Source organism: Crinia signifera, chromosome 12 (genome assembly GCF_055691185.1).
Source record: "Crinia signifera chromosome 12, ASM5569118v1, whole genome shotgun sequence".
NCBI lineage: Eukaryota > Metazoa > Chordata > Amphibia > Anura > Myobatrachidae > Crinia > Crinia signifera.
In genome coordinates, this window is record NC_139228.1 from 72717147 (window position 1) to 72743541 (window position 26395).

The following is a 26395-nucleotide window of genomic DNA, read 5'->3' on the forward strand; positions in this document are numbered from 1 at the left end:
CAGGAGCACAGGCTGAAGCTCCCTCTCCAGGGATTGACAACAAAGTACTGGCGCCTGTATGCCCCAGAGGGCTCTGCTTTATCCCCCAGGGCAGATCCTGATTGGAGGAGTTGAACTGGAGCTCTGAACCATTGGCTGGCTACAACAACATGGCGGCGCCCGGACTGGAGACAGACAACCTTGTCTAGCTCTCATGCTGGATGCGCATGCCGCAGGCCCCAGGAGGATGGTCGCGGCCGGAAGACCTAGACGCCGCGCTCCCCGTCCTGCACCCAGACGGATGGCCCGCAGGACCCGCCGCCGGAGATGAACTGGTGAGCGGCGCGTCCTAACCGCGGCCGTGACAGTACCCCCCCCTTTTGAAGTGGACTCTGGACACTTCCATGGTTTTCTTGGATATTGTTGATGAAACTTACGGACCAAAGTGGGAGCATTGACGCGAGCAGCATCCACCCAGGATCGTTCCTCTGGACCGAAGCCTTTCCAGTCTACCAGATGTTGGACTTGCCCTGAACGAACTTTAGAGTCCACAATTTTTTTAATTTCAAAAGCAACATCATGATGAGCCTGAGGCTGAGGAGACTTGGGTATGGATAATGGTTGAAGAAGGCCAGCTGGGGCTTGACGAGAAGACTTGTGACGAGAACACTGGGTACAGGATGCTATGAAGTCAGTGACATCTTTCTTCATGGACGGCCACCAGTACACTCTTTTAATGAATTCTAAAGTTTTCTTTATACCACAGTGACCAGAAAAACGAGAGGAGTGTGCCCACTGTAGCAAAGATGACCTGAGTCCAGTATCAACAAAAGTCTTTCCTCTAGGAATGGATACTACAGCAGTCTTGGCAAACACTGTAGGGCTTAGAACTGGGCTTATGGTTTCCGTCTCTGGCAGAGAGAATGGATAGGTTCGGCCCTTTGGAGGCATTTTACCTGGAATAAGGTCGATGGGACAGTCCCAGCGCCGATGCGGAGGTAATTTGTCGGCTGAACCTTTACAGAAGACGTCGGAGAAGGCTTGATAGGCTTGAGGAAGAAGATCAGGAGACGTAGGCGAGGTGGACTGGATACGCAGTAATTCGGGAAGACAGGTATGACGGCAGTTCGTACCCCAGGACAGAACCTCCATAGTACCCCAATTAATTTTCGGAGAATGTTGCTGGAGCCAAGGAAACCCCAACACTACAGGGTGGTTCGCTTTAGGAATAATGAAAAAAGATATTTCTTCCTGATGCAACGCCCCAACTTGAATCTTGATGGGCAGAGTCCGATGAGTGATGGAGGCTTGAGGAATAAGACTCCCATCTACGGCAGATAACTGGAGTGGCTGCGAAAGTTCCTGAGAGTCCAGGCCATGATAGGACACAAACTGGGCTGAAATGAAGTTGGCGGCTGCCCCAGAGTCCAGTAAAGCAGATACTGCGAGTGACCCATTGGGTAACACCACCTGTATGGACAGCAAAGAGTCGGACTTGATTGGGGAAGTTTCTACTCGTCCTAAGTTGGTCTCTCCACAACCAACTAGGACCGGGAGTTTTAACGGACGACGGGTACATTTGGCTAACAGATGACCTGAATCCCCACAATACAAGCATAAATTCTGTCGCCGTCTTCTCTGGCGCTCTTCGGGAGTTAGGCGAGTATGATTGATCTGCATAGGCTCATCAGAAGAATTTGGAAGAAGAGAAGGCTCTGGGCGAGGAGAAACGGAGATAGACTTGCCTCGCTCTTGCCGGGATCTCTCTAACTGACGCTCCCGAAAACGAAGGTCCAACCTATTGCAGAGCGATATGACCTCACCCAGCGAGGTGGGAAGATCTCGGGTGGCTAATTCGTCCTTCATGCGTTCAGATAACCCTGCCAAGAAGGTGGAAATTAGAGCTTCCTCGTTCCATTTCAGTTCAGATGCCACAGTTTGAAAGTGGATAACATATTGAGAAACGGAGCGGGAGCCTTGACGAATCCGCAGGATTTCTGAAGCGGCAGAGGATACTCGTCCCGGTTCGTCAAAAATTTTTCTGAATTGAGAAATAAAGTCAGAGTACTTGGAGAGCAGAGGATCATTTCTTTCCCAGAGTGGGGAGACACAATCCAATGCAGAATCCGATAATAAAGAGACAATATAAGCCACTTTAACATGATCAGAAGGAAAGTTCATTGGTTGCAGGGAAAAATGTACTTCACATTGATTGATAAACCCCCGGCAGGTACGAGGGGTACCATTATACTTAGAAGGGGTAGACAATCGTAAAGACGGGGAGACAGTCTGTGACGGAGGGTTTGAGGCTTGCCTTTGAGATATGCCTTGGAGTGCTTGAGTCACTTGCTGCTGGGACTCCTCCAGTGCTCGCAGCCGAGCGACCACATTTTGAAAGAACTCCTGGCTGGCGGACGGATCCATTGGGCCAGTACTTACTGTCACGCTAGGGGTACCTTGTGGATCTGTCTGAGGCCTGGAGGTTGGGTGTTTACGGCTTGAAGGAGGCTGGAGAACAGCAGGTTTAATATAACTCTTTATTGTAGCACCAACATAAGAAGGCAAAACCATAAATGATACTGCAGGCTGGAAAACCCAGTGGAATACCTGGGTAACAACTGAAAGTCCAGAATGATGGGATTGATCCCAGAGTCTCTGTTAGCTTACTGGGGAAAACAATGACTGACTGTGGGAGCAGACGACAATGGGCAGTAGGAGACGGAAGTCAGCGACCTCCGATGACTGGCAGTAGACGCAGATGCCGACAGCAGGGTGAAGCCGCGTCAGCGAGCTGAAGCTGAAGGACTGACAGCAGGTGCAGATGCAGACAGCAGGATGGAGAAGCGTCAGCGGGCACGGAGGCTGGCAGTAGATGCGGATGCATACAGCAGGATGGTGAGGCGTCAGCAGGCACGGAAGACTGGCAGTAGGTGCGGAGGCAGACAGCAGAATGGTGAGGCGTCCGCAGGCACGGAAGACTGGCAGTAGGTGCGACTGGACCACAGGCAGACGTGATGGTGTGTCAACAGACACGCAGGACTGACGACAGGTACAGCGGGTCGACAGCAGGAGTGAAGATGTGTCAACAGACACGCAGGGCTGGTAACAGGTACAGCTGGTCGACAGCAGGAGTGAAGATGTGTCAACAGACACGCAGGGCTGGTAACAGGTGCAGCTGGTCGACAGCAGGAGTGAAGATGTGTCAACAGACACGCAGGGCTGGCAACAGGTGCAGCTGGTCGACAGCAGGAGTGGAGATGTGTCAACAGACACGCAGGGCTGGTAACAGGTGCAGCTGGTCGACAGCAGGAGTGAAGATGTGTCAACAGACACGCAGGACTGGTAACAGGTGCAGCTGGTCGACAGCAGGAGTGAAGATGTGTCAACAGACACGCAGGGCTGGCAACAGGTGCAGCTGGTCGACAGCAGGAGTGGAGATGTGTCAACAGACACGCAGGGCTGGTAACAGGTGCAGCTGGTCGACAGCAGGAGTGAAGATGTGTCAACAGACACGCAGGGCTGGCAACAGGTGCAGCTGGTCGACAGCAGGAGTGAAGATGTGTCAACAGACACGCAGGGCTGGCAACAGGTGCAGCTGGTCGACAGCAGGAGTGGAGATGTGTCAACAGACACGCAGGGCTGGTAACAGGTGCAGCTGGTCGACAGCAGGAGTGAAGATGTGTCAACAGACACGCAGGGCTGGCAACAGGTGCAGCTGGTCGACAGCAGGAGTGGAGATGTGTCAACAGACACGCAGGGCTGGTAACAGGTGCAGCTGGTCGACAGCAGGAGTGAAGATGTGTCAACAGACACGCAGGGCTGGCAACAGGTGCAGCTGGTCGACAGCAGGAGTGGAGATGTGTCAACAGACACGCAGGGCTGGCAACAGGTGCAGCTGGTCGACAGCAGGAGTGAAGATGTGTCAACAGACACGCAGGGCTGGTAACAGGTGCAGCTGGTCGACAGCAGGAGTGAAGATGTGTCAACAGACACGCAGGGCTGGCAACAGGTGCAGCTGGTCGACAGCAGGAGTGAAGATGTGTCAACAGACACGCAGGGCTGGCAACAGGTGCAGCTGGTCGACAGCAGGAGTGGAGATGTGTCAACAGACACGCAGGGCTGGTAACAGGTGCAGCTGGTCGACAGCAGGAGTGAAGATGTGTCAACAGACACGCAGGGCTGGTAACAGGTGCAGCTGGTCGACAGCAGGAGTGAAGATGTGTCAACAGACACGCAGGGCTGGCAACAGGTGCAGCTGGTCGACAGCAGGAGTGAAGATGTGTCAACAGACACGCAGGGCTGGCAACAGGTGCAGCTGGTCGACAGCAGGAGTGAAGATGTGTCAACAGACACGCAGGGCTGGCAACAGGTGCAGCTGGTCGACAGCAGGAGTGGAGATGTGTCAACAGACACGCAGGGCTGGTAACAGGTGCAGCTGGTCGACAGCAGGAGTGAAGATGTGTCAACAGACACGCAGGGCTGGTAACAGGTGCAGCTGGTCGACAGCAGGAGTGAAGATGTGTCAACAGACACGCAGGGCTGGTAACAGGTGCAGCTGGTCGACAGCAGGAGTGAAGATGTGTCAACAGACACGCAGGGCTGGCAACAGGTGCAGCTGGTCGACAGCAGGAGTGAAGATGTGTCAACAGACACGCAGGGCTGGCAACAGGTGCAGCTGGTCGACAGCAGGAGTGAAGATGTGTCAACAGACAACAGACACGCAGGGCTGGCAACAGGTGCAGAGGTTTGGGAGACTGTAGCAAACCTGAAAGGGCTGGAGGCAGAATGCAATTTGCAAAGTCCAGGAAACAGGTGTAAAGCTGTAAGGGCTGGGAGCAGAATGCAAATGCAAGTATCCAGGTATCAGGTGTTGAACTGCAGGTAACGAAGACAGGGATCAGGGATATCACAGGGCGAAGACAGGAGCACAGGCTGAAGCTCCCTCTCCAGGGATTGACAACAAAGTACTGGCGCCTGTATGCCCCAGAGGGCTCTGCTTTATCCCCCAGGGCAGTTCCTGATTGGAGGAGTTGAACTGGAGCTCTGAACCATTGGCTGGCTACAACAACATGGCGGCGCCCGGACTGGAGACAGACAACCTTGTCTAGCTCTCATGCTGGATGCGCATGGCGCAGGCCCCAGGAGGATGGTCGCGGCCGGAAGACCTAGACGCCGCGCTCCCCGTCCTGCACCCAGACGGATGGCCCGCAGGACCCGCCGCCGGAGATGAACAGGTGAGCGGCGCGTCCTAACCGCGGCCGTGACATTTAGAGACAGCTGTCCACAGATATGGTTCGGATCTTGCCATCTGTGACCATGCTGTAAATGGGTCCTGGGTTGGATTCCCAGGTCACTGGACCCAGGGTTTTGTGATTTCTTTGGACATTGATTTGTGCATCTTGCACCAGACTGGCTGTTATGGGTTCCTGCACTGTATTGTGCATGTACCTGTATACGTTCCACATTACCATGATGTTCTGTGCTGCTGTTTCCTCTCACCGTATCCACATGTGTATTACATTACAATTAATTATCAACCTTAACGTCGATCTGGGTTTATGTTTAGAGCTTATGCATTTCCATTTAGAAACATCCCATCCATACACTGTGTTTATTATAGTGTATGCACTCTCCCCTTTATGCTGTACATTATTGCACTGAGCTTTCCTGATCACATGACACTGGTCCTCCTCCTCCTCCTCCTCCCAGCATCTCTCATCCTGCAGTCTCCATCACCAGACCCATCACACCCTCCTGCTGCCCACAGCCTCACCCAGCCATGGCCAGGAACCGTAAGGAGAGGAACAGCTGGGGTGAGTATTCCCCTCTCACCCCATAGGGGGTTCCCAGCCAGTTTACCAGGGATTCACTGTATTTCTAGGATGTGTTCTCTGCCCCTACACAATCCATTGTGTCCTGCTGTGTGTCACTCTGCCCTATATAATGCATTGTGTTGTTGTGTGGTGCAAACGTATAATGCTGGGCACGGAATGCATGAGGGTCTGTGTCATCATGTGTAGGAGAACCGATTTCTGTGACGGGATAGGCTGCAAGACCTCAGCTGCTGCGGAACATCTTAGGAGCACAGGATATAAATCAGTGTTTCATCGCTGCGCTAGATGGTTCCAGCGAGTCATTATTCCAAGAGGTTCTGTAGTAGCCACTGACTGTAGTGATGCACTTGATTATGTGATGCCACGCCAGGCGTTGTATTATTAATGTGGGTAGCCTGCTATCTGTGTCGCCAATGCTGCACCCTTGCCAGTAACGGTCGACTGGCATCATTACCCCTGTCACCGTTGTTCCCGTTCCACCGCCAGTGCTAACCTGCAATCTGTGCCAAGTTAAGTGCCACCTGCTCTGAATCTTGCCACCTATATCCATGCTGGCTTACCTGTGCCAATGCTTTTGTACCCAGCCTGCTTTGCTTAATCCATGTATCCCTGCCTTCATTGCTGTATCATGCCACCAAGTATACACCTGTTGTCCATTCCGCATCTGCCATCACACCTGCATCATGCCACCTATGACAGTTATATCATCATACTACCCTGTTATCACCGCTGCGCCCTACTGCCAGTAGTCATGGCTGCATCCTACCACTTTATAGATGCCACCTTATGACTCCTGCCAATATAAATACACTGTGTCCTGTTGTACGTGTGATATCGATGCCACCCTGCCCAGCCTTCACTGATGCCCACTGATATCGATGCTAGCCTGGTAAGGAAGGCTGGTCTGTGTTTACCACCCAAGCAGGCGTCATATATCCATTACATTGCGCCATACTCTATGCCAGGCTATCAGTATTCGCACAGGTCCGAATTCGTCCCCGTGTCCGATAGTCGCTCGTGCACATGCGCAGGCTCCCTGAGCAAATGCCTTTGCAACTTGACTGACAGGTGAGGGGGCGGGGGGTGTCGCTGGGTCCACTCATCGTTTCATGGGCGTGCCCACAAAAAGAAACGGTGGGCGCGCCCATCGAAACTCCGGGTGGACACCTGCCTGCTTGGAGCGGGCAGATGACATCAACACCTGGCTCGAATTCGCACAAGAACAACCAGGATAAAAGTAAGTCCCGGCACACTTTTATTTATGATCAGAGGAGAAATCATTCGATGGTGAGCGGCCATCGGATGTTTTTTCCTCCGTGCGGCCGCATGCGAGCGGATTGGTAAGTGTACGCAGCTTAGTGAGCAGGTCTGAATTACCCCTGATGCAGATGTAATTTAAGTCTACCTTGAAACCACCGCTGCGTCATACACATATTTCCAGATTGTTGGGGGTTTTTTTTCCAAGAAAACAACAATCGTTATTAGGTATCAATAATAATAAAAAAAAACAACTGCGCATTTCACATGTGACAAAGAACATTAAAAACGTTTGCTTAAACACGCGCACAAAAGCATAATGTAATCTATGCCTGCATAATAAAGCACACGTACAATCATTCTGTCACAGAGAACTGGGGCGTGGTCATATGTCACATGACCAGCACTTATGAAGCCCTGGACCTCCCCCCTTGTACACTCCCCTTCTCTATGAATGGTGCACAGGGTATGCAGTCAGCATGCCGGCGGGTGGTCAAAATCATGGTGTCGGAATCCCAACCGGCGGCTGCAACACCAGCACCAGAGAGGGGGGGTTTTGGGTTAAGGACGAAGGGCTACATTTACTATCTATTATCATCTAGGCATGTCCAACGTTGGCCCCCCAGATGTTGTGAAACTACACATCCCAGCATGCTTTGCAATAGTTTTAGCATTCTCTAATAGCAAAACTGTGGCAAGGCGTGCTGAGATGTGTAGTTTCACAACATCTGGAGGGCCAACATTGGACATGCCTGATCTAGAACATTGGTTCTCGGGACCCCCAACAGTGCACGTTTTCCAGGCCGGCAGGTGCACACATTATTCACTGACACATTTTAAAAGATCCACAGGTAAAGCTAATTATTTCACCTGTGATTCTGTGTGGAAACCTGGAACACATGCACTGTATGGGGTTCCTGAGGACCAAGGTTGAGAACCACTGGCCTAGAAGGTAATAAATAAATAATCTGACTGGTTGCTATGGGAAACATCCCATCTTAGTACATGTTCCCCAAAGGGGGGTTAGGGTTAGTCTGCTGGGGGGAGGGTCAGACACTAATGGGGAGGGCTGAGCTCTGTGTGTGGGCGGGGAAGGATCAGGGTCAGGCATCAGGTAGGGTGTGGAAGAGGGGGGGGGGGGGGGTCAGCGTAATGGGGGTCGGAGACGAAGGTTAGTATACCTACCAGTCAAAGGCCAGATTCTCTAAGCTTCAAAAGTGATAAAATAGAGAGTGATAAACAGCCAGCCAATCAGCTCCTCCCTGCCATGTCACAGACTGTGTTTGAAAAATGTCAGACAGGAGCTGATTGGCTGGCTGTTTATCACTCTCCCTTTTATCACTTTTGAAGCTTAGAGAATTTGGCCCCATATCTCTATTCTGCTCATTGGGGAGCCTCTGCAATTCATCTCACCGCTGACATCCTGACCCATCTGCCATATGTATCCCCTTAGCAGATGAACGGATGGCCATCAACCATCGATGATTATAAATCATCGATGGTTTATGGCCAATGTCGAATAGTTTTAACATCGATGGGGGAGAACCAGATGGTTTCCCACCATCGATGTCAGGCTTAACTGAATAGTTTTGTTTCTATTTTTTTCATTAAGGGGCCGGGACACGGAGCATAGCTCCACACCCAAAACACCCTCGAAGCCCCGCCCCCGTAGTTTGATTGGCCCACAGGCCAATCTTTCAAAGCAAATGGATGACCATCGATATGTAAAAACATTGATGGTCATCCATTGCATAATTATACACCATCGATGGCCTGTTGCACTTTTGCCATTGATGGCAACCATCGATGGCAAAGGCAACGATGGCCTTCCCTAAGCAGATGTGTTCGACACCTGTTCTCCGTGACTGGTGCTTACCCCACCGACTGCCTGGCCTATTGATGTGACTGCCCTTCCTACAAAAGTACCAATCAGCATCAGCGAGGTATTCCCAAACAGCCAATCACAAGCAGTTTCCCCGCACTGCACTGAGTATACAATGAAATGTCTCTCCCTTCCCCCATACCACCTCTCCAGGTGCAGGCAGCATTACCCAGATCTACCCAACCCAGGCCACACGCTCTGACCTAGTGCTCCCACTGCATCAGCCCATATAATGTATACTGAGGGTATTGGCTGCCCAGATCACGTCGTGTTCTAACCCCGTCGCCTCAACTCAGTGCCCATTGTTCTTCCATGTATAGTAATGTGAAGTAATTATAGTCCTGTGACATTCGTGTGTGGAAAATCCATTTGTGTGACGTATAGGGTGGGTCTTTGGTACTGCAGATATTCCATCTGCTATGGTTTGTATTTATATATATATATATATATATATATATATAGAAATCCCGGTAATGTACAACTATAATAATGCATTCTATTTAAAGCGAATGCAAACACCTCCTGTACCCCGAATTACTAAACGAATGTATTTGATACTGTCAGCGGCCAATGGGTAATATCAGTGCTATAATTATACTAAATACACTATACCGGATAATAACGTAACCGTGTGGTGTCAGGGACCCCATTCACTGTCGTTCTTTATATCCGTTCCCCTCGGTAATTATACTTCTAAATATCAAATGCTTATTTTGTTCATCAATCATACGCTAGTTACCTGTATGTACACTGTGACTATAATGCGGTCGGCTTTACAATGGTGACAAGACGGTTTGGTTGTCCGTGTGGTAGAACATATATGGGTGCACAGGGAATATGGTTCTCCTTATAATATGTGTTATATGGAGCTTTCGAACAGTCAGGAAGCTGTAATTCCCAACATCATTCTGGACCACAAACCATGAACTCGTCAATAGTGCAGCTTAGACTGATTAGATAGGGAACGCAGTCTGTGGCTCTCAGTCTCTAGGGCAGGGGTGGGTAATTAGCAGTCCTCCAGCTGTTCATGAACTACACATCCCAGCATGCCTTGCATTAGTTTTTCTATTTAGCCATGCAAACTGATGCAAGGCATGCTGGGATGTGTAGTTCATCGACAGCTGTGAGACACTGCAAGCCAGGTCTCACAGGGCATGCTGGAACACAGATTGCATGTATCGCCATATATACATTTATTCATACTTGACTACTTTTGATAATTAGTTTCAGGGAGATTATAGTTGGTAGTTGAATTTCGCAAAGCACCCCCATTGAGCGGGCGTGTCACTCTCCACCCACAGGGCGTGGCTAGTTCCATATATGGAGAGATTGTGAAAATAGATTGTGAACGTGGCACCTAGAAGCGTGGGTGTGCACTGCTACATCTGAGAGGAATCGTTCTTAAATTACATATATCCAAATGTAGATGAGCCCCAAAGCAGTTAGTAAGAGATACTACAGTATACTTGGTAAAGTACTGGGAAATGGTGCTGATGATTCAATGTAAATGTATCTATCGCTCATTCCTTTTTTCCCCAAAAATGTAACAGTGTAATGTGGTCTAGGTGACTTGAGGGAGATTGCTAGACTAGTGAGGGAGAGAGGGAGATTGCTGCTATGTCAGGGCGTCTCCTGCAGAATGCAGGAGGCAGTAGCGCACGCAGGGGGGGTTTCTGAGTACCCAGAAACCCCCCCAGGAGTCTGAAAGCTGAGGCTCCCCTCTTTCCATGGGTACAAGAATTGTAAAAATCGGCCCTTGGGAACCAGAGATATCTGACTTCAAAGCAGTGGTCCCCATCCAAGCCTGTTAATTGCTCTTCCCAGTCAGATATTTCAGGTTCTGTCTGACTTGGAGTTTTGCTGAGGGTATATTCCAAAAGCTGGGACTCTCCCCCTTTGAGGGACACTAGCAGCGGTGTAGCTAGGTGCCATGGAGCCCGGAGCAAGGGCATATTTCGCGCCCCCCTACCCCGGTAATGAATTGGGGGCGTGGCTAACATGTGTTTGCATGTTACATATGAAAAGAAAAAACTAAAAAAATAAGATACTATATAAGACGCTGTAACGGAATCTGCTGCGCTATATAAGGTACTGTAACGGACTCTGTTGCGCTATATAAGGCGCTGTAACGGAATCTGCTGCGCTACATAAGACACTGTAACGGAATCTGCTGCTCTATATAAGACACTGTAACGGAGTCTGCTGCGCTATATAAGACGCTGTAACGGAATCTGCTGCGCTATATAAGGTACTGTAACGGACTCTGTTGCGCTATATAAGGCGCTGTAACGGAATCTGCTGCGCTACATAAGACACTGTAACGGAATCTGCTGCTCTATATAAGACACTGTAACGGAGTCTGCTGCGCTACATAAGACACTGTAACGGAATCTGCTGCTCTATATAAGACACTAACAGAATCTGCTGCGCTATATAAGACACTGTAACGGAATCTGCTGCGCTATATAAGACACTGTAACGGAATCTGCTGCGCTACATAAGACACTGTAACGGATTCTGCTGCGCTACATAAGACGCTGTAACGGATTCTGCTGCGCTATATAAGACACTGTAACGGATTCTGCTGCGCTATATAAGACACTGTAACGGATTCTGCTGCGCTATATAAGACAGTGTAACGGAATCTGCTGCGCTATATAAGACGCTGTAACGGAATCTGCTGCGCTATATAAGACACTGTAACGGATTCTGCTGCGCTATATAAGACACTGTAACTGATTCTGCTGCGCTATATAAGACAGTGTAACGGAATCTGCTGCGCTATATAAGACGCTGTAACGGAATCTGCTGCGCTATATAAGACGCTGTAACGGATTCTGTTGCGCTATATAAGACACTGTAAAGGATTCTGCTGCGCTATATAAGACACTAACGGAATCTGCTGCGCTATATAAGACACTGTAACAGATTCTGCTGCGCTATATAAGACACTGTAACGGAATCTGCTGCGCTATATAAGACGCTGTAACTGATTCTGCTGCGCTATATAAGACAGTGTAACGGAATCTGCTGCGCTATATAAGACGCTGTAACGGAATCTGCTGCGCTATATAAGATGCTGTAACGGATTCTGCTGCGCTATATAAGACACTGTAAAGGATTCTGCTGCGCTATATAAGACACTGTAACGGAATCTGCTGCGCTATATAAGACACTGTAACGGATTCTGCTGCGCTATATAAGACACTGTAACGGAATCTGCTGCACTATATAAGACGCTGTAACTGATTCTGCTGCGCTATATAAGACAGTGTAACGGAATCTGCTGCGCTATATAAGACGCTGTAACGGAATCTGCTGCGCTATATAAGACGCTGTAACGGATTCTGTTGCGCTATATAAGACACTGTAAAGGATTCTGCAGTGCTATATAAGACACTGTAACGGAATCTGCTGCACTATATAAGACGCTGTAACGGAATCTGCTGCGCTATATAAGATGCTGTAACGGATTCTGCTGCGCTATATAAGACACTGTAACGGATTCTGCTGCGCTATATAAGACACTGTAACGGATTCTGCTGCGCTATATAAGACACTGTAAGGGATTCTGCTGCGCTATATAAGACACTGTAACGGATTCTGCTGCGCTATATAAGACAGTGTAACGGAATCTGCTGCGCTATATAAGACGCTGTAACAGAATCTGCTGCGCTATATAAGATGCTGTAACGGATTCTGCTGCGCTATATAAGACGCTGTAACGGAATCTGCTGCACTATATAAGACACTGTAACGGAATCTGCTGCACTATATAAGACACTAACGGATTCTGCTGCGCTATATAAGACGCTGTAACGTAATCTGCTGCGCTATATAAGACGCTGTAACGGAATCTGCTGCGCTATATAAGACACTGTAACGGAATCTGCTGCGCTATATAAGACACTGTAACGGATTCTGCTGCGCTATATAAGACACTGTAACGGAATCTGCTGCGCTATATAATACGCTGTAACGGAATCTGCTGCGCTATATAAGACGCTGTAACGGAATCTGCTGCGCTATATAAGACACTGTAACGGAATCTGCTACGCTATATAAGACACTGTAACGGAATCTGCTGCGCTATATAAGACACTGTAACGGAATCTGCTGCAATATATAAGACGCTGTAACGGAATCTGCTGCGCTATATAAGACACTGTAACGGAATCTGCTGCGCTATATAAGACACTGTAACGGAATCTGCTGCGCTATATAAGACACTGTAACGGAATCTGCTGCGCTATATAAGACACTGTAACGGAATCTGCTGCGCTATATAAGACGCTGTAACGGAATCTGCTGCGCTATATAAGACGCTGTAACGGAATCTGCTGCGCTATATAAGACGCTGTAACGGAATCTGCTGCGCTATATAAGACACTGTAACGGAATCTGCTGCGCTATATAAGATGCTGTAACGGAATCTGCTGCGCTATATAAGACGCTGTAATGGAATCTGCTGCGCTATATAAGACGCTGTAACGGAATCTGCTGCGCTATATAAGACGCTGTATCGGAATCTGCTGCGCTATATATGACACTGTAACGGAATCTGCTGCGCTATATAAGACGCTGTAACGGAATCTGCTGCGCTATATAAGATGCTGTAACGGAATCTGCTGCGCTATATAAGACGCTGTAATGGAATCTGCTGCGCTATATAAGACGCTGTAACGGAATATGCTGCGCTATATAAGACGCTGTATCGGAATCTGCTGCGCTATATATGACACTGTAACGGAATCTGCTGCGCTATATAAGACGCTGTAACGGAATCTGCTGCGCTATATAAGATGCTGTAACGGAATCTGCTGCGCTATATAAGACGCTGTAACGGAATCTGCTGCGCTATATAAGACACTGTAACGGAATCTGCTGCGCTATATAAGACACTGTAACGGAATCTGCTGCGCTATATAAGATGCTTACACCTGTAAATAAATAAATATATATACAGCACAACAGGGCAGCAGCAGATGCCAGAGAGATTCACTCTCCACCCCCCCCCCCTCCTTCCCTCCCCCAGGACCCACGAATCCCCCAAACCCCAAGTTAAACCCCATCATTAATTAGCTGTGAAAAAAAAAAAGAAATCCACCTTGAATAATGATAGCAGGGCGGCACGGGCGGCAGCAGAAACTTTTTCCTCACCAGCCCTTGGGATGGCTGTGGCTGATAACGGAGGAGGGAGTGAGAGGCAGGCGACTCTGGGAGGAGTCTGAGTGCTGCTGCGTTGCGCTGCCCTGAAGCCGGTCCGAGCAGCAGCAGCAATTTAGATTGGACGGAGTGAGTCAGCCGCCCAAGCGTCACGGACCGGGCGAGCAGGGCAGCTGGGCAGGGGGCAGGAAGTAGGCACCGGGCAGGGCAGCCGCCGGCGCACGCTGCCCATTAGTACAGATGATCTTACTTGTGCAGGAGGGGGGTGGAGGGGGGGCGGGCCGGAGGCGCCATTCGACCAATGGCCGCCCGGAGCATGAGCTCCGGTGGCTCCGCCCTCCCTACGCCTCTGGACACTAGTAGCTTGTCGCTACTATTTCCAAAACCAGAGATATCAGCCTTCCAGCAGCTGGTTACTGCTCCAGCTACATACACCTGGTATGTAGTTTTATATACTCGTTGGCAGATTGCTCTGCCTCCTGATATCTGATCCCCTAGTCCCCTATACCATTTGGTAGGTGGGATTCTCTAGTTTTTAATTCCATTAAAATCTAAGAAATCTATTTCCGGGAACTGGAGATATCTGCAGTCAAGCAAGCTGTCCTCCCACCAGAAAATTATGAATAATAAGCCCAATATACACCCCTCCTCTGCATATTAAACATCCTCTACCACCCTGGAAGTTATGTATCAGGGCCCCTTCATTCAGCCCAATGCCCCCTTCTCCCACCCCATTTCCCACCATCTGTGCAGTAAAGGGGTAATTAGTGGAAATTACTGATCCAGGCCCTACATGCTGAGCGGTTGATATAATACCCCCTATCACTCGTGGGACATCAAAGCTTCCCCCACCCCTACCACTGGAGGATCGGTAGGGGCCCCAATACATTGCTATGCCCAGGGGTCTACACTGCTGTTGACGCCACCTGTATGTATATATGTATATATATATATATATATTTTTTTTTTTTTTATTATTATTATTATTATTTATATACATTTGGTCTATCTATAATACTTTAACTGACCCGGCATATACTGGGTCACCTAAGTGTCCATCTCCGTGCTTTGCTCCGCCCCTCTGGAAACCCCCTTCTGAAAATCCTGCGTTTGCCACTGGGAGGGGAGGTAACTATGATGTAACAGTGTAATGTGGGCTAGGTGACATGAGGGAGATTGCTAGACTAATGAGGGAGAGAGGGAGATTGCTGCTATGTCAGGGCGTCTCCTGCAGAATGCAGGAGGGGAGGTAACTATGGTGGAATGTGGGATAGGTGACATGAGGGAGATTGCTAGACTAATGAGGGAGAGAGGGAGATTGCTGCTATGTCAGGGCGTCTCCTGCAGAATGCAGGAGGGGAGGTAACTATGATGTAACAGTGTAATGTGGGCTAGGTGACATGAGGGAGATTGCTAGACTAATGAGGGAGAGAGGGAGATTGCTGCTATGTCAGGGCGTCTCCTGCAGAATGCAGGAGGGGAGGTAACTATGATGTAACAGTGTAATGTGGGCTAGGTGACATGAGGGAGATTGCTAGACTAATGAGGGAGAGAGGGAGATTGCTGCTATGTCAGGGCGTCTCCTGCAGAATGCAGGAGGGGAGGTAACTATGGTGTAACAGTGGAATGTGGGATAGGTGACATGAGGGAGATTGCTAGACTAATGAGGGAGAGAGGGAGATTGCTGCTATGTCAGGGAGTCTCCTGCAGAATGAAGGAGAGGAGGTAACTATGATGTAACAGTGTAATGTGGGCTAGGTGACATGAGGGAGATTGCTAGACTAATGAGGGAGAGAGGGAGATTGCTGCTATGTCAGGGAGTCTCCTGCAGAATGCAGGAGGGGAGGTAACTATGATGTAACAGTGTAATGTGGGCTAGGTGATATGAGGGAGATTGCTAGACTAATGAGGGAGAGAGGGAGATTGCTGCTATGTCAGGGAGTCTCCTGCAGAATGCAGGAGGGGAGGTAACTATGCATCTATTCAGTGTATGCAGGACCATCATCAGAGGGGGCACTGCTGGAACTTCTGTCACTGGTACGGACAGAAAGAGTATATATATATACATAGGCCACTCGACTGACCACATTACTCCTTTGTGTGCTAAAAGATGTCATAACAGAAAGTGAAAGCATTTTTTTCAGGGACACTGAACTGTTTCAAACTTGCTGCATATGGAGAGAGGGAGCTGTGAAGACAGAGATTGGAGGTAGGAGCAGATAGGGACTGGGGGGTGGGATGGGGAGTTTGCAGACTGTCACAGCTCAAAGTGAAAGTCAAATCGGTCACAGCTCGAAGTGAAAGTACATTGCAGAGGCTGTCATCTTTACGTCTAGTATAAATTGTCATAAACAATGTTCACACTTACCTTGTACTTCTTGAAGCAATGTAGAGGTGGAGTAGAGCGGTCAGTGCTGCAGACACCGGAGGTCTCACCAAGCAAGCCGGGGGGTTTTCTTAGACTTTTTGTTATCAGATTCATATACAGTATAAGGACATGAGTAAGCCCGCTTGAAGTTGAAGCCATTGTTTCGATAGGTATTCTGCAACCTTGTGATTGCCTCTGTGTTTGTGCATGTGTGGGAGAGAAAGAGATGTAGTTTCACTCGCTGCCAACAGATGGCAGTGTTTCGGAGACACACAATCAGACACTAGACCAGGGGTGGCCAAACCTGTCCTCAGGATCTACCAACGGTGCATGTTTTCCAGGCAACCTGTGGATCTATAGTAGGAATGAATGCAGCAGGTTTGAAAATGTGACAGTTAGTAATGACTACAGCTGTTCACCAGCTAGGGAGTCTGGGAAATGTGACAGTTAGTAATGACTACAGCTGTTCACCAGCTAGGTAACCTGGAAAACATGGACCATTGTTAGATCTCGAAGACCGGTTTGGCCACCCCTGCAGTAGACTATATATATATATATATATATATATATATAGAAGGTAGTCTCTACTGGCGCCGACTCCCAGCCCCCAATAAAGACAGGCGGCACTCCAACGGTCTTTGAGGTATGAAGAAAAAAATTTATTCCATAGATTGCAGTTTGCCTACGTTTCAAGACATAAACTGGCAAACTGCAATCTATGGAATAAATTTTTTTCTTCATACCTCAAAGACCGTTGGAGTGCCGCCTGTCTTTATTGGGGGCTGGGAGTCGGCGCCAGTAGAGACTACCTTCTATATTGTATCCGAGGAAGGCACCACGGACAGTTGCTCCTTTAGCAGAGAGTGCCGGATTACCACACACCTGTATATATATATATATATATATATATATATATATATATATATATATATATATATATATATATATATATATATATATATATATATTACGTTTGCAAAAAAGTGCTTTACTGCTTTGGGCATCGCCGTCTTCAGGATATACACGGAGCAGTTCCCCTTGGCTGGGTACCGAGGCCACAACTATCTATCTATCTATAGATGATAAGGTGTCAAAATAGCTGATTTGTGTTTCTTTACAAAACATTTAGGTACGGGCCACCTAATAGAGATACTGAAATGCTGAGAATTGGAGTAATAAGAGTTTAATAATAAGGATTCTCAGCTCATCTGTTGCCATTACGCCTGGACCCCACTGGGTGGTGCCGTTGAATGCATTATCTTAGTTTGTTTATATATATAAGATTTTGTTAAGGTAATGTAAGAATGTATCATTTAGTAGTTGTAATTATTGCTGCTGCTGCTGCTTATCTACATCTTGTGCACATAGTGACAAAAAAGGGAAAGAAAAAAAAATTAAAATCTAAAAAAAAAGAGTGGCCCGTACGGGGATCGAACCCGCGACCTTGGCGTTATTAGCACCACGCTCTAACCAACTGAGCTAACCGGCCAGCTGAGTCTTGGGGTTTCAGGATGTGTATATAACTGTGGTATGTGTTCACTCTAGCTTATTTTGCTGTGACTTGTAGTTCTACACGGATAGTTTCCTAAGTCTTATTGATTTACCTGCTGCACCATATTCCAGCACTGAAAAAGTTAAATCCAAGGTCTGATCAATGTTTAATGTATTTGCTGGAAAAAAAAGAACAATACTGATGCACACTCTAGGTGCTAAGAACACTGATAGTAAAAATTATTTTGATAACTCTTACAATTAATATGGAGTATAATTGAACTTTTTAGCACACATTTGCGCAAATATGTGGGCCCATCCACCGCGTCCAGGTGAACTTCATTAGATGGGTCCCTAACATTTCTAATACTAACACATTATATAAATTTATCTAGGCTTCTAGTACCATACAGGAAAAAATGTTTCCTTGCGCAAATGTGTGAAGAACTTTAATTATACTCCATGTTAATTGTAAGAGTTATTAAAATTATTTTTACTATCAGTGTTCTTAGCACCTAGAGTGTGCATCAGTATTGTTCTTTTTTCCTGTAAGGTACTAGAAGCCTTAACTTGGTAGCACCTCTCATTATGTTTAAAAATATGGTGTGCAGTCCAGTCCCCCCCTCTTAATGTATTTGCTTCCAGATGTAAAATACCTATTATAGCATGTATAAATTATTATTATGAATAATAATAGCAGTTTCTTATATATTCTGTTGCACTTTACAATTAGAAACAGTGATAAAACAAACTGGATAGTTGCAGACAGTCAAAAAAGGAAGGAGGGCCCTGCTCGCAAGCTTACAACCTCTACATACAGATGGAGCAGATCTCATTTGAGCTGCTCCTGGTGATAGAATGGCCATCCGCTGCTGTGCGCCATCCCACAGAAGGGGGCGCGGATCCGTTGGAGCCCACCACCGGCTCTCCGCTGCTCACCAGTCTCCGCCCACAGCTCCCACTAACCCTGCCCGTCTCCCTGAAGCTGGCTGACACAAAACGGATTTGTCCTTCCGGGACAAAATAGGAAGGTTAATTGACATGGATCAGTTGCTTTCAGAAGCATCGGCGCTGACAGCTTGCCGGGCCCAGGTACTCGTAGGGGGTGTGACCAAAGCAGGGAGGTGTGGCCAGCCCAATCCTTAGAGAAGGAGGGACAAATCCGTTGTGTGTGAAATAGCCCATTGCAGCATGTCCAGTGACCAACATTTCCTCGGGAAAACATTTCACTGTCCTGGATATTTCTTTAAACCTGTCTATATGGATAATGACTCTTAATCTAGAATAAAATGTTACCCCCCCCCCCCCAATACAGCTGCACAGACCCATTCGCACAGCGAGCACATTAATTATCAAGACAGGATTTCACTCTAGCTGGGCGGTGGCTTAATTGAACACTGGGCGTGCAAATCCGTGGCCATGCCATCAGGTCTGAATTACCCCCTGTGTGAGTTTGAGAACCTGGCACTAGATGATATATACCAAGCTCAGGACCAGGCATGTGGCACCCATATCAATGCTGAGTCCTACATGGGGTGGGGGGCGGGGTTTACATATCATTCCAACTGTCATTGCTAGCAAAATCCCCTGTCGGCCCTGCTGGACAGCCAATCAGGGATGTTACTAGCAACCTGAAGGGGAGTGCATATCATGGGTACACACTAGACGATGTACCCAATATGTACCGGAGGGGAGGGTGCCAAGTTTTTTGTTACGCCACTGTCTATATCAGTAGGTGCAATCGTTGTCTCCTCTATGTGTTGTAGGTGGGTTTTCAGACCGAAATTACGACTGGAGCTCTGAGGAGGAAGAGTGTGAGAAGAAAGCCCAGCCGGTGCAGGTGCTGGTGGTGAAAGACGACCATTCCTTCGAGTTGGATGAAGTGGCATTAAACCGGATTCTGCTCTCAGAAGCGGTCAGTGACAAGGAAGTGGTGGCGGTGTCGGTGGCTGGAGCGTTCAGGAAAGGAAAGTCCTTCCTCATGGACTTCATGCTGCGGTACATGTACAAGACGGTACGTATACGACAACCCTTGGCACTTGTGCGATGTTTTGCATTAGGGGGGAGGGGCAGTCCCTCCACTACAGATGCTCTGTGCTGCTCCTCCCTTCATTACCCACCAACTTCCCTCACATAGAACACCTATATGTTGCACTAGACCACCGCATACCTCCCAACTTTTTGTGATGAGGGATACAGGCGCGCGGCCGAAATTAGGGGGCGTGTCTTGACAGGGAGAGGGCATGACCTATAAGCGCATTGTCCCGCGAGGCCCCCCCCCCCTGTTTTACGCTGTGGGGGAATGGCCCAGCTCCAGCCATGCCCCCAGCCCCTCTGGCTGCGTACAGCATCTATTTACCGCTGGCCATTAACTAACTGGGGGGTCTCTCAACTGAACAACCCCCCCCCCCCCTTCCCCGAAAACCGGGACGTTCCCATGGTTATCGGGACAGTTATGAGGTATGAACCAGGGGAAGCCAACTCCAGTCCTCAAGAGCTACCAACAGTTCAGGATTTCTTGGTTTCCTTACGGAATCATAAGTGAAATAATTAGCTCCACCTGTGGGTCTGTTAAAATGTGTCAGTTCTGAGTTAGGAACATAGCAAAAAAAGGACAAACCATGCTGTACTGCAAGGGGTGCAAATACAGGTATTATTTTTTATGCAGGGTAAATACTTGCTGCGTTTACATGTAGCCCACAATTGCTGAATAGCTTTATTTATCCACTGCAATTAGACCTGAGATTGTACACACCGCTCCCACTAAGCAGGGATTTTTCAAAATTAGCCTCCTGAGGTGGTGAAGAGGGGCCAGTTCCCCCGTTATGCTACGATTGGATGTGTACGCTTACGCTTGCATATGCCCACACATAGATGGTTACTCGCCATCAAATTAATTTCCCTCTGTTCGCTCTAACAAAGTAAGACTTGCGTACAGCGTCTATTCCTGCAGCCAGAGGGCCTGGGGGCAGGGCCAGCAGCTCACGGAGCTGCTGGGCATGCCCCCACAGGGGTGAAAATGGGCGTGGCTTCGCGGCAGCGCCACAAGTACACGCCACGCCCCTTTCCCACTAGGCCACACACCCAAATGTCCTCTTTGGGAGGAACAGCAATTGGGAGGTATGTGTTGTGGCTGAAGCCACAAACACTCCTTTTGTCTATTACATTGACCATGTATAATTTGATTTGATTCTGGTACACCAACTCAGGTGGACCAGGATCAAATTGCCCCAAGGTGCCCCAGGATGCCACGGCGCACCGTTTGGGAACCACTGCCATAGACAATTACCTTTGACAAAAAATAAATAGTGTTTGGCCCCTGCAAGAACTGCAGCTGATGTTGGCCCTTTTCACACCCCAGACCTGGGTCATTGATGAGCGGATTTATTGATAGATTAGTTCTGTAGCTGCATCTGCCATTGGAAACTGTATTTGCTTTTATTCCAAACTACTTTTCAATAGAGGTTAAAGTGACATTGCACAAGCGATCTCTTCCTGTAACGGACCACTCGGCATGTGTCCCCCACTGTGCAGGAGCCGGTAGACTGGCTGGGTGATTATAACGCACCGCTGTCTGGTTTCTCATGGAGAGGCGGCTCGGAGAGAGAGACCACTGGAATTCAGATATGGAGCGAGATCTTCCTGGTGGAGAAGCCTGATGGTAAAACGGTAAGACCTAGAAATGTGCATTGTCTGCCTATCCATTATAATAACACACTATACCATACTTGCCGACCCTCCTGGAATCGCTGGGAGGCTCCCGAAAATCGGATCCGCCTCCCGCCCCCCTTTAAAGGTTGTCTAGTGACCAGCATTTTCCCCTGACCCCCGGACCAACACATTTATTCATTATACTTGAATCAAAGGTTACTGGTTTAAAAGAAGAGGATTTAAAGATGTATTTTTCTCCCCCTTATCTGGATGTTGGGGGTACCGCCTGACCCCTTTACTCTGCCTGATGAAGTTAGATATCTACAGAGGGGTTTGGAGCAGTAGCGTCTCCAAAGGAGGGAGTGCAACACAGTCCAAAATTCAAATAGATGAGCCTTACCAACTGCCATTCCAAACTGGCTCACTGGCAGTAAGTGTGAATTTTGTCATGTGCTGCAGCCCCCCCAAACCCCCCCTGGAGTGGCCACTGGTATGGATCATAAGGCGGACAGTGTCACGGTCGACAGTCCATAGATTGCCAGCAAAAGGAATAATGAATACATGAATAATGTCGACACTTAAAAAAGGTTGACAAAAGCAAAAAGTCGCCATGGAAAATGTTGCCGCATAAAAAAAGTCAACATGAATTTTTTTCACAAAAAGTCAACATCAGGGCATGTAGACCCCCCAATTAGTGTACTTCTTTGCTCGACATGGTTTGAGCTAGGTGCCTCGCTCCACTCCTTTTTCCTGTCCCCGATCGTAGTCCACGTGGATGGTAAAGTATGAAAAAATTCTGTCTATGTCCACAATGCCGACCATATGGTTTAGTCCTATTCACTTTTATCATCCGGCTCCCCTACAGAGAAGTATAAGATTTGCAGAGCCAATGGGAGCTGACCTCCCACTGTGCCGCCTTATGTCATTACAAGAGCGATGCCCTGCTCTGCCAATCTTCCCCTGATGGAGCTCTAGCATCACCAGGGGCCTGCAGCACAGTGGAAAAGGATCACAGGGAAATCTCACTTTCCATTCCAATCAGAGAGCTGGGAAATCAGATGTTAAATCCACCGTCTTGTATTTTTGTAGCATTCAAATGAGCATTTTGCTTCTCCTCCACAGAGCAATAGGCCAGGACATAAGATTGAAATCCCCTTTGGGTTTAAAGGTCCTAAGAACCTATAGTTAGACATCACTGCATCCAACTGTATATCCGTCATTATCGCCTAATTTATTCAATGTACCATTAAGCATCAGCTATGCTTATATATATTAGATATACAGTATATTGTACAATATACTATTTTTTTCCCTTTTCTTGGAGCCGAGATGTCACTCCAAACACCCAGTGCAGTGACCTAAATCATGCCTAGGGGGTGTACGTACGTACGTACGGACCCTCTCCCAAAGGATAAAGGCCCCAAGAGGGGAAAATAGGGATCGTGGGTCCTCCTCACTGAAGCTCAGAAAGACCTTCTTCCCCGGAAGGGTTAGGGTGGGTGGGTTCTCCTCGCCGGAGCTTGGAGAGACCCTCGGTAGGCTTCCCTCCAACTTGCCGCTTGGGGTCACCATCGGGGACCGCAACTCTCCCCCGAAGGAGAGAGCTTTGGTACGTGGGGAGCGGGTAGGCTCGTACATACAGCCCAAAAACTTGACCAAACTAACGAAAAACAGAAAACGTGAGAGGGGCGAAGAGAAATAAATAAGTAAAGAGACCCCAGGCAGAAGGCCGGGTGGGGGTGTGATAAATTGTATTGTATAATATACTAATGCAATGACATTCTGTACACTGTTACGTAGGTCGCTGTGCTGCTGATGGACACACAGGGGACGTTTGATAGCCAGTCCACCTTAAGAGACTCCGCCACGGTGTTTGCTCTCAGCACCATGATCAGCTCCATTCAGGTAAGGTTCTGCCAAAGATTTAGGACGCACCCGTAACCTATATACAGGGATAGGGGTGCTGCCCTTATGGGGTCTATACCAGTTCTCCTGAGAACGCTGTGTATTTCCTTGCTGGTATCCAGGATCATTACTGAGAGGAGATGGAGTATACCGCCAGCTGCAATCACTAATCAGTGGCGGTATATGTATATAATGTTCTTTCTTTATTTTGAAGGTTTATAACTTGTCACAGAACGTCCAAGAAGACGACTTACAGCACTTGCAGGTAATATAATACATTCTATCATCTCTTCCTCTTATAACCCAGAGAACTGAGAATATTACTGTACATTATCTGTAGCTAGTTAATAGCCCATCAAAATGGCTTCTCCAGTGTATTTTCACTTTGAGCTGTGACCATTTTTACTTTCACTTTGAGCCATACATGCCTACATTTCATTTCACCTCTCCAGGTGAAGATGGGGTAGATGCAAGGTGGTGGGGGGTGGACTGGGCACGCCCGGGGCCAGATTAAGCCTTCGGGAGGCCTGGGGCACTTTAGACAGGGGGGCCTCCTTGCACTTGTTATTACTGGCCGCAAACTGCATGGGAGAATATTACACTGTCAAAACACAGAGTAAAGGCAGGCATGGGTAACTGCAGGGGTATATATATATATATATATTTTTTTTTTTTTTAATTCATACATACATACACACCACATGAAAAGCTTGTGTTTTTCCCTCTGCACCTTACTCTGTAGGACTGTAGGAGACCTCACAGGCTCAGTGCTGCCTGCATTAAAAACCCTCCCATGACGAGGCTGCTGCTGCTGCTGTCTTCCATGGGCCTGAGAAGCATGTGATGAGTTCCACCAATCAGAGCTCAGCCTCTGACCTCTTGTGCAAAGTCTCATGGGTCAACTCCCAGTAATGCACTGCACACTTGTGCAGTCAGTGTGCCTCAGCTCCCAATGCTCAGCACCATTAATCATTGTCACATTGGCAGATAGGTGAAGCTGCAGCACTACCCCCACTGCCATGCACAAAACCTTGCCAACCACAGGGGGCCCCTAGCTAGAGGGGGGCCCAGGGGTGGTGACCCCCCTTTGCCCACCCTTTAATCCGGCCCTGGGCACACCAGTATCCGGAAGTGTTGCCCACCTTTCCGGGGGGCAACCCTGGCATAAGGTAGTAAATGAGGTCTCGCACAGCTGCGCGCACCTACAGCCACTTTGTAATTCCATAATGTGTAACTCTGTATTTATTTTTGCATTAATATCCATTTGTGAATCCTTATTGTCTGTGGATTGCCTGTGTGCTTACATTGCCGATGTCATAGTATGGATCCCACAATGACAGACATATGTTCTAATCCGCTGCATCTTTGCTTACACCCAGCTGTTCACGGAGTATGGCAGACTGGCAATGGAGGAGACCTTCCTGAAGCCATTCCAGGTCAGTGCAGCGTTTCTATATTACAGAATCTGTTCTTTCTTCTGGATGGTGTAATCTGCTGTAACTAATAGCAACCACTCATTTGCTTTCCATGGTGTAACTTGCCCCAAACTCACCAGGAGAGAGGGACTGTGGACATGAACAGCAGCTCACAGAGATACATTTACTAAGATGAGAGAGTTCTATTGAAGGTGGGATGTTTCCAATAGCAACCAATCAGATTCTATTATCTTCTAAATAAAGAAGAAGTTGAATCTAATTAGTTGCTATGTGCAACATCCCATCTTGGTCAATTTAACTCACAGAGCACATGTACTGTCAGCATTGTGATTTGATATTCACAATTTAACATTCAGACCTTGTTTATTGTCAATATTCAGACCATGTCAGCATTCTGTATGTCGACTGTATAACTTTAGCAATACGGTAAATCACATTAGTGATTGCATTTTCTATATATCACCAGTAGATGTCACTGTTCGACCTGTGCACAATATAATCGCCGTATTAGATACAAGAAAGAGAGACTCTAAAACTAGTTCCACGTTCACCACAGCCCTGCACTGTAATGCCGTCAGAAAAGCACACCACCACCCATGTCAATAGATGATGCAGGTGTCACTGGTGTCACTAACGAGCTGAAGCCACCTCCCCCTCCTCAGGATCTGACAGCTCATTGGTTCTCCTCCACTTGTGGTCCACCCCTCGTGATATTCAAGCAGAAATTAGTTCCACCACCTCTGCAGGACCACTTTATGGCCTGCCCATAATCACTCGTAAAGTAGGGATGGCCATCAACTCTATTGCCATCGATGGTTGCCATCAATGATGATGATAGTGCTAACAACCATTGATGGTAGCATTCTATGTGATGTATGACCATCAATGGTTTTAACTATTAATGGCTATCACTTTTATTTGACTGACTGGCCCGTGAGCCAATCAGAACCTGGTGGCAGGGCTTTACGGGTTTCAGGGGCGTGTCCCGGCCCTTTGTCTAAGAAGCAAAAAAATATTTCTTATGCTTTCTGGTTCTCCCCCATCGATGCCAAAACTATTCTACTTCGGCCATAAACCATCAATGATTTTGAATCATCAATAGTCGCTAATCCCTAATGTAAAGCTTCCAGCCCATGTAGCTTGTGCTCTCAGGATGTAACGCAGGGTTGCCGACTTTCAAAAAATCCTCTCCGGGAGAAGCCCAGAGAGGAATCTTGCATTACGAGTTTTGGGGGCGGGGCTTAACGGTGACGTCATTAAGCCCCGCCACCATTACGGCAAATAGCCAAAATACCTGATATCCATGGAGGGGGCGGGGCTAAAATGACACGATTGTGCCGTTTTAGCTCCGCCCCCTCCCCTGAGACCCGCGGATTGCGGCATATAAATGCCGCGATCGGGGGGCTCAGTGTGGGTCCACCTGATT

The 26395-nt window shown here is 48.1% G+C and overlaps 1 protein-coding gene and 1 non-coding gene across 3 annotated transcripts in view; one reads left to right on the top strand and one right to left on the bottom strand.

Annotated features, from left to right (window-relative positions):
* The first annotated feature begins 5661 nt into the window (after positions 1-5661).
* ATL1 (atlastin GTPase 1) overlaps positions 5662-26395 on the top strand; it is a 43555-nt gene continuing 22821 nt past the window's right edge. For both annotated transcript variants that reach the window (XR_014466259.1, XM_083166904.1), the window contains exons 1-6: positions 5662-5792; positions 19744-19991; positions 21512-21646; positions 23429-23533; positions 23748-23798; positions 24913-24969. Coding sequence is in view for 1 of the 2 variants with exons in the window: in XM_083166904.1 (XP_083023030.1) it covers positions 5759-5792; positions 19744-19991; positions 21512-21646; positions 23429-23533; positions 23748-23798; positions 24913-24969 (630 nt within the window). In the remaining variant the exon portion in view is untranslated. The remainder of the gene's footprint in view (positions 5793-19743; positions 19992-21511; positions 21647-23428; positions 23534-23747; positions 23799-24912; positions 24970-26395) is intronic.
* On the bottom strand, positions 17902-17975 carry TRNAI-AAU (transfer RNA isoleucine (anticodon AAU)). Its single transcript has one exon. It is a non-coding gene; the product is annotated as a tRNA-Ile (tRNA).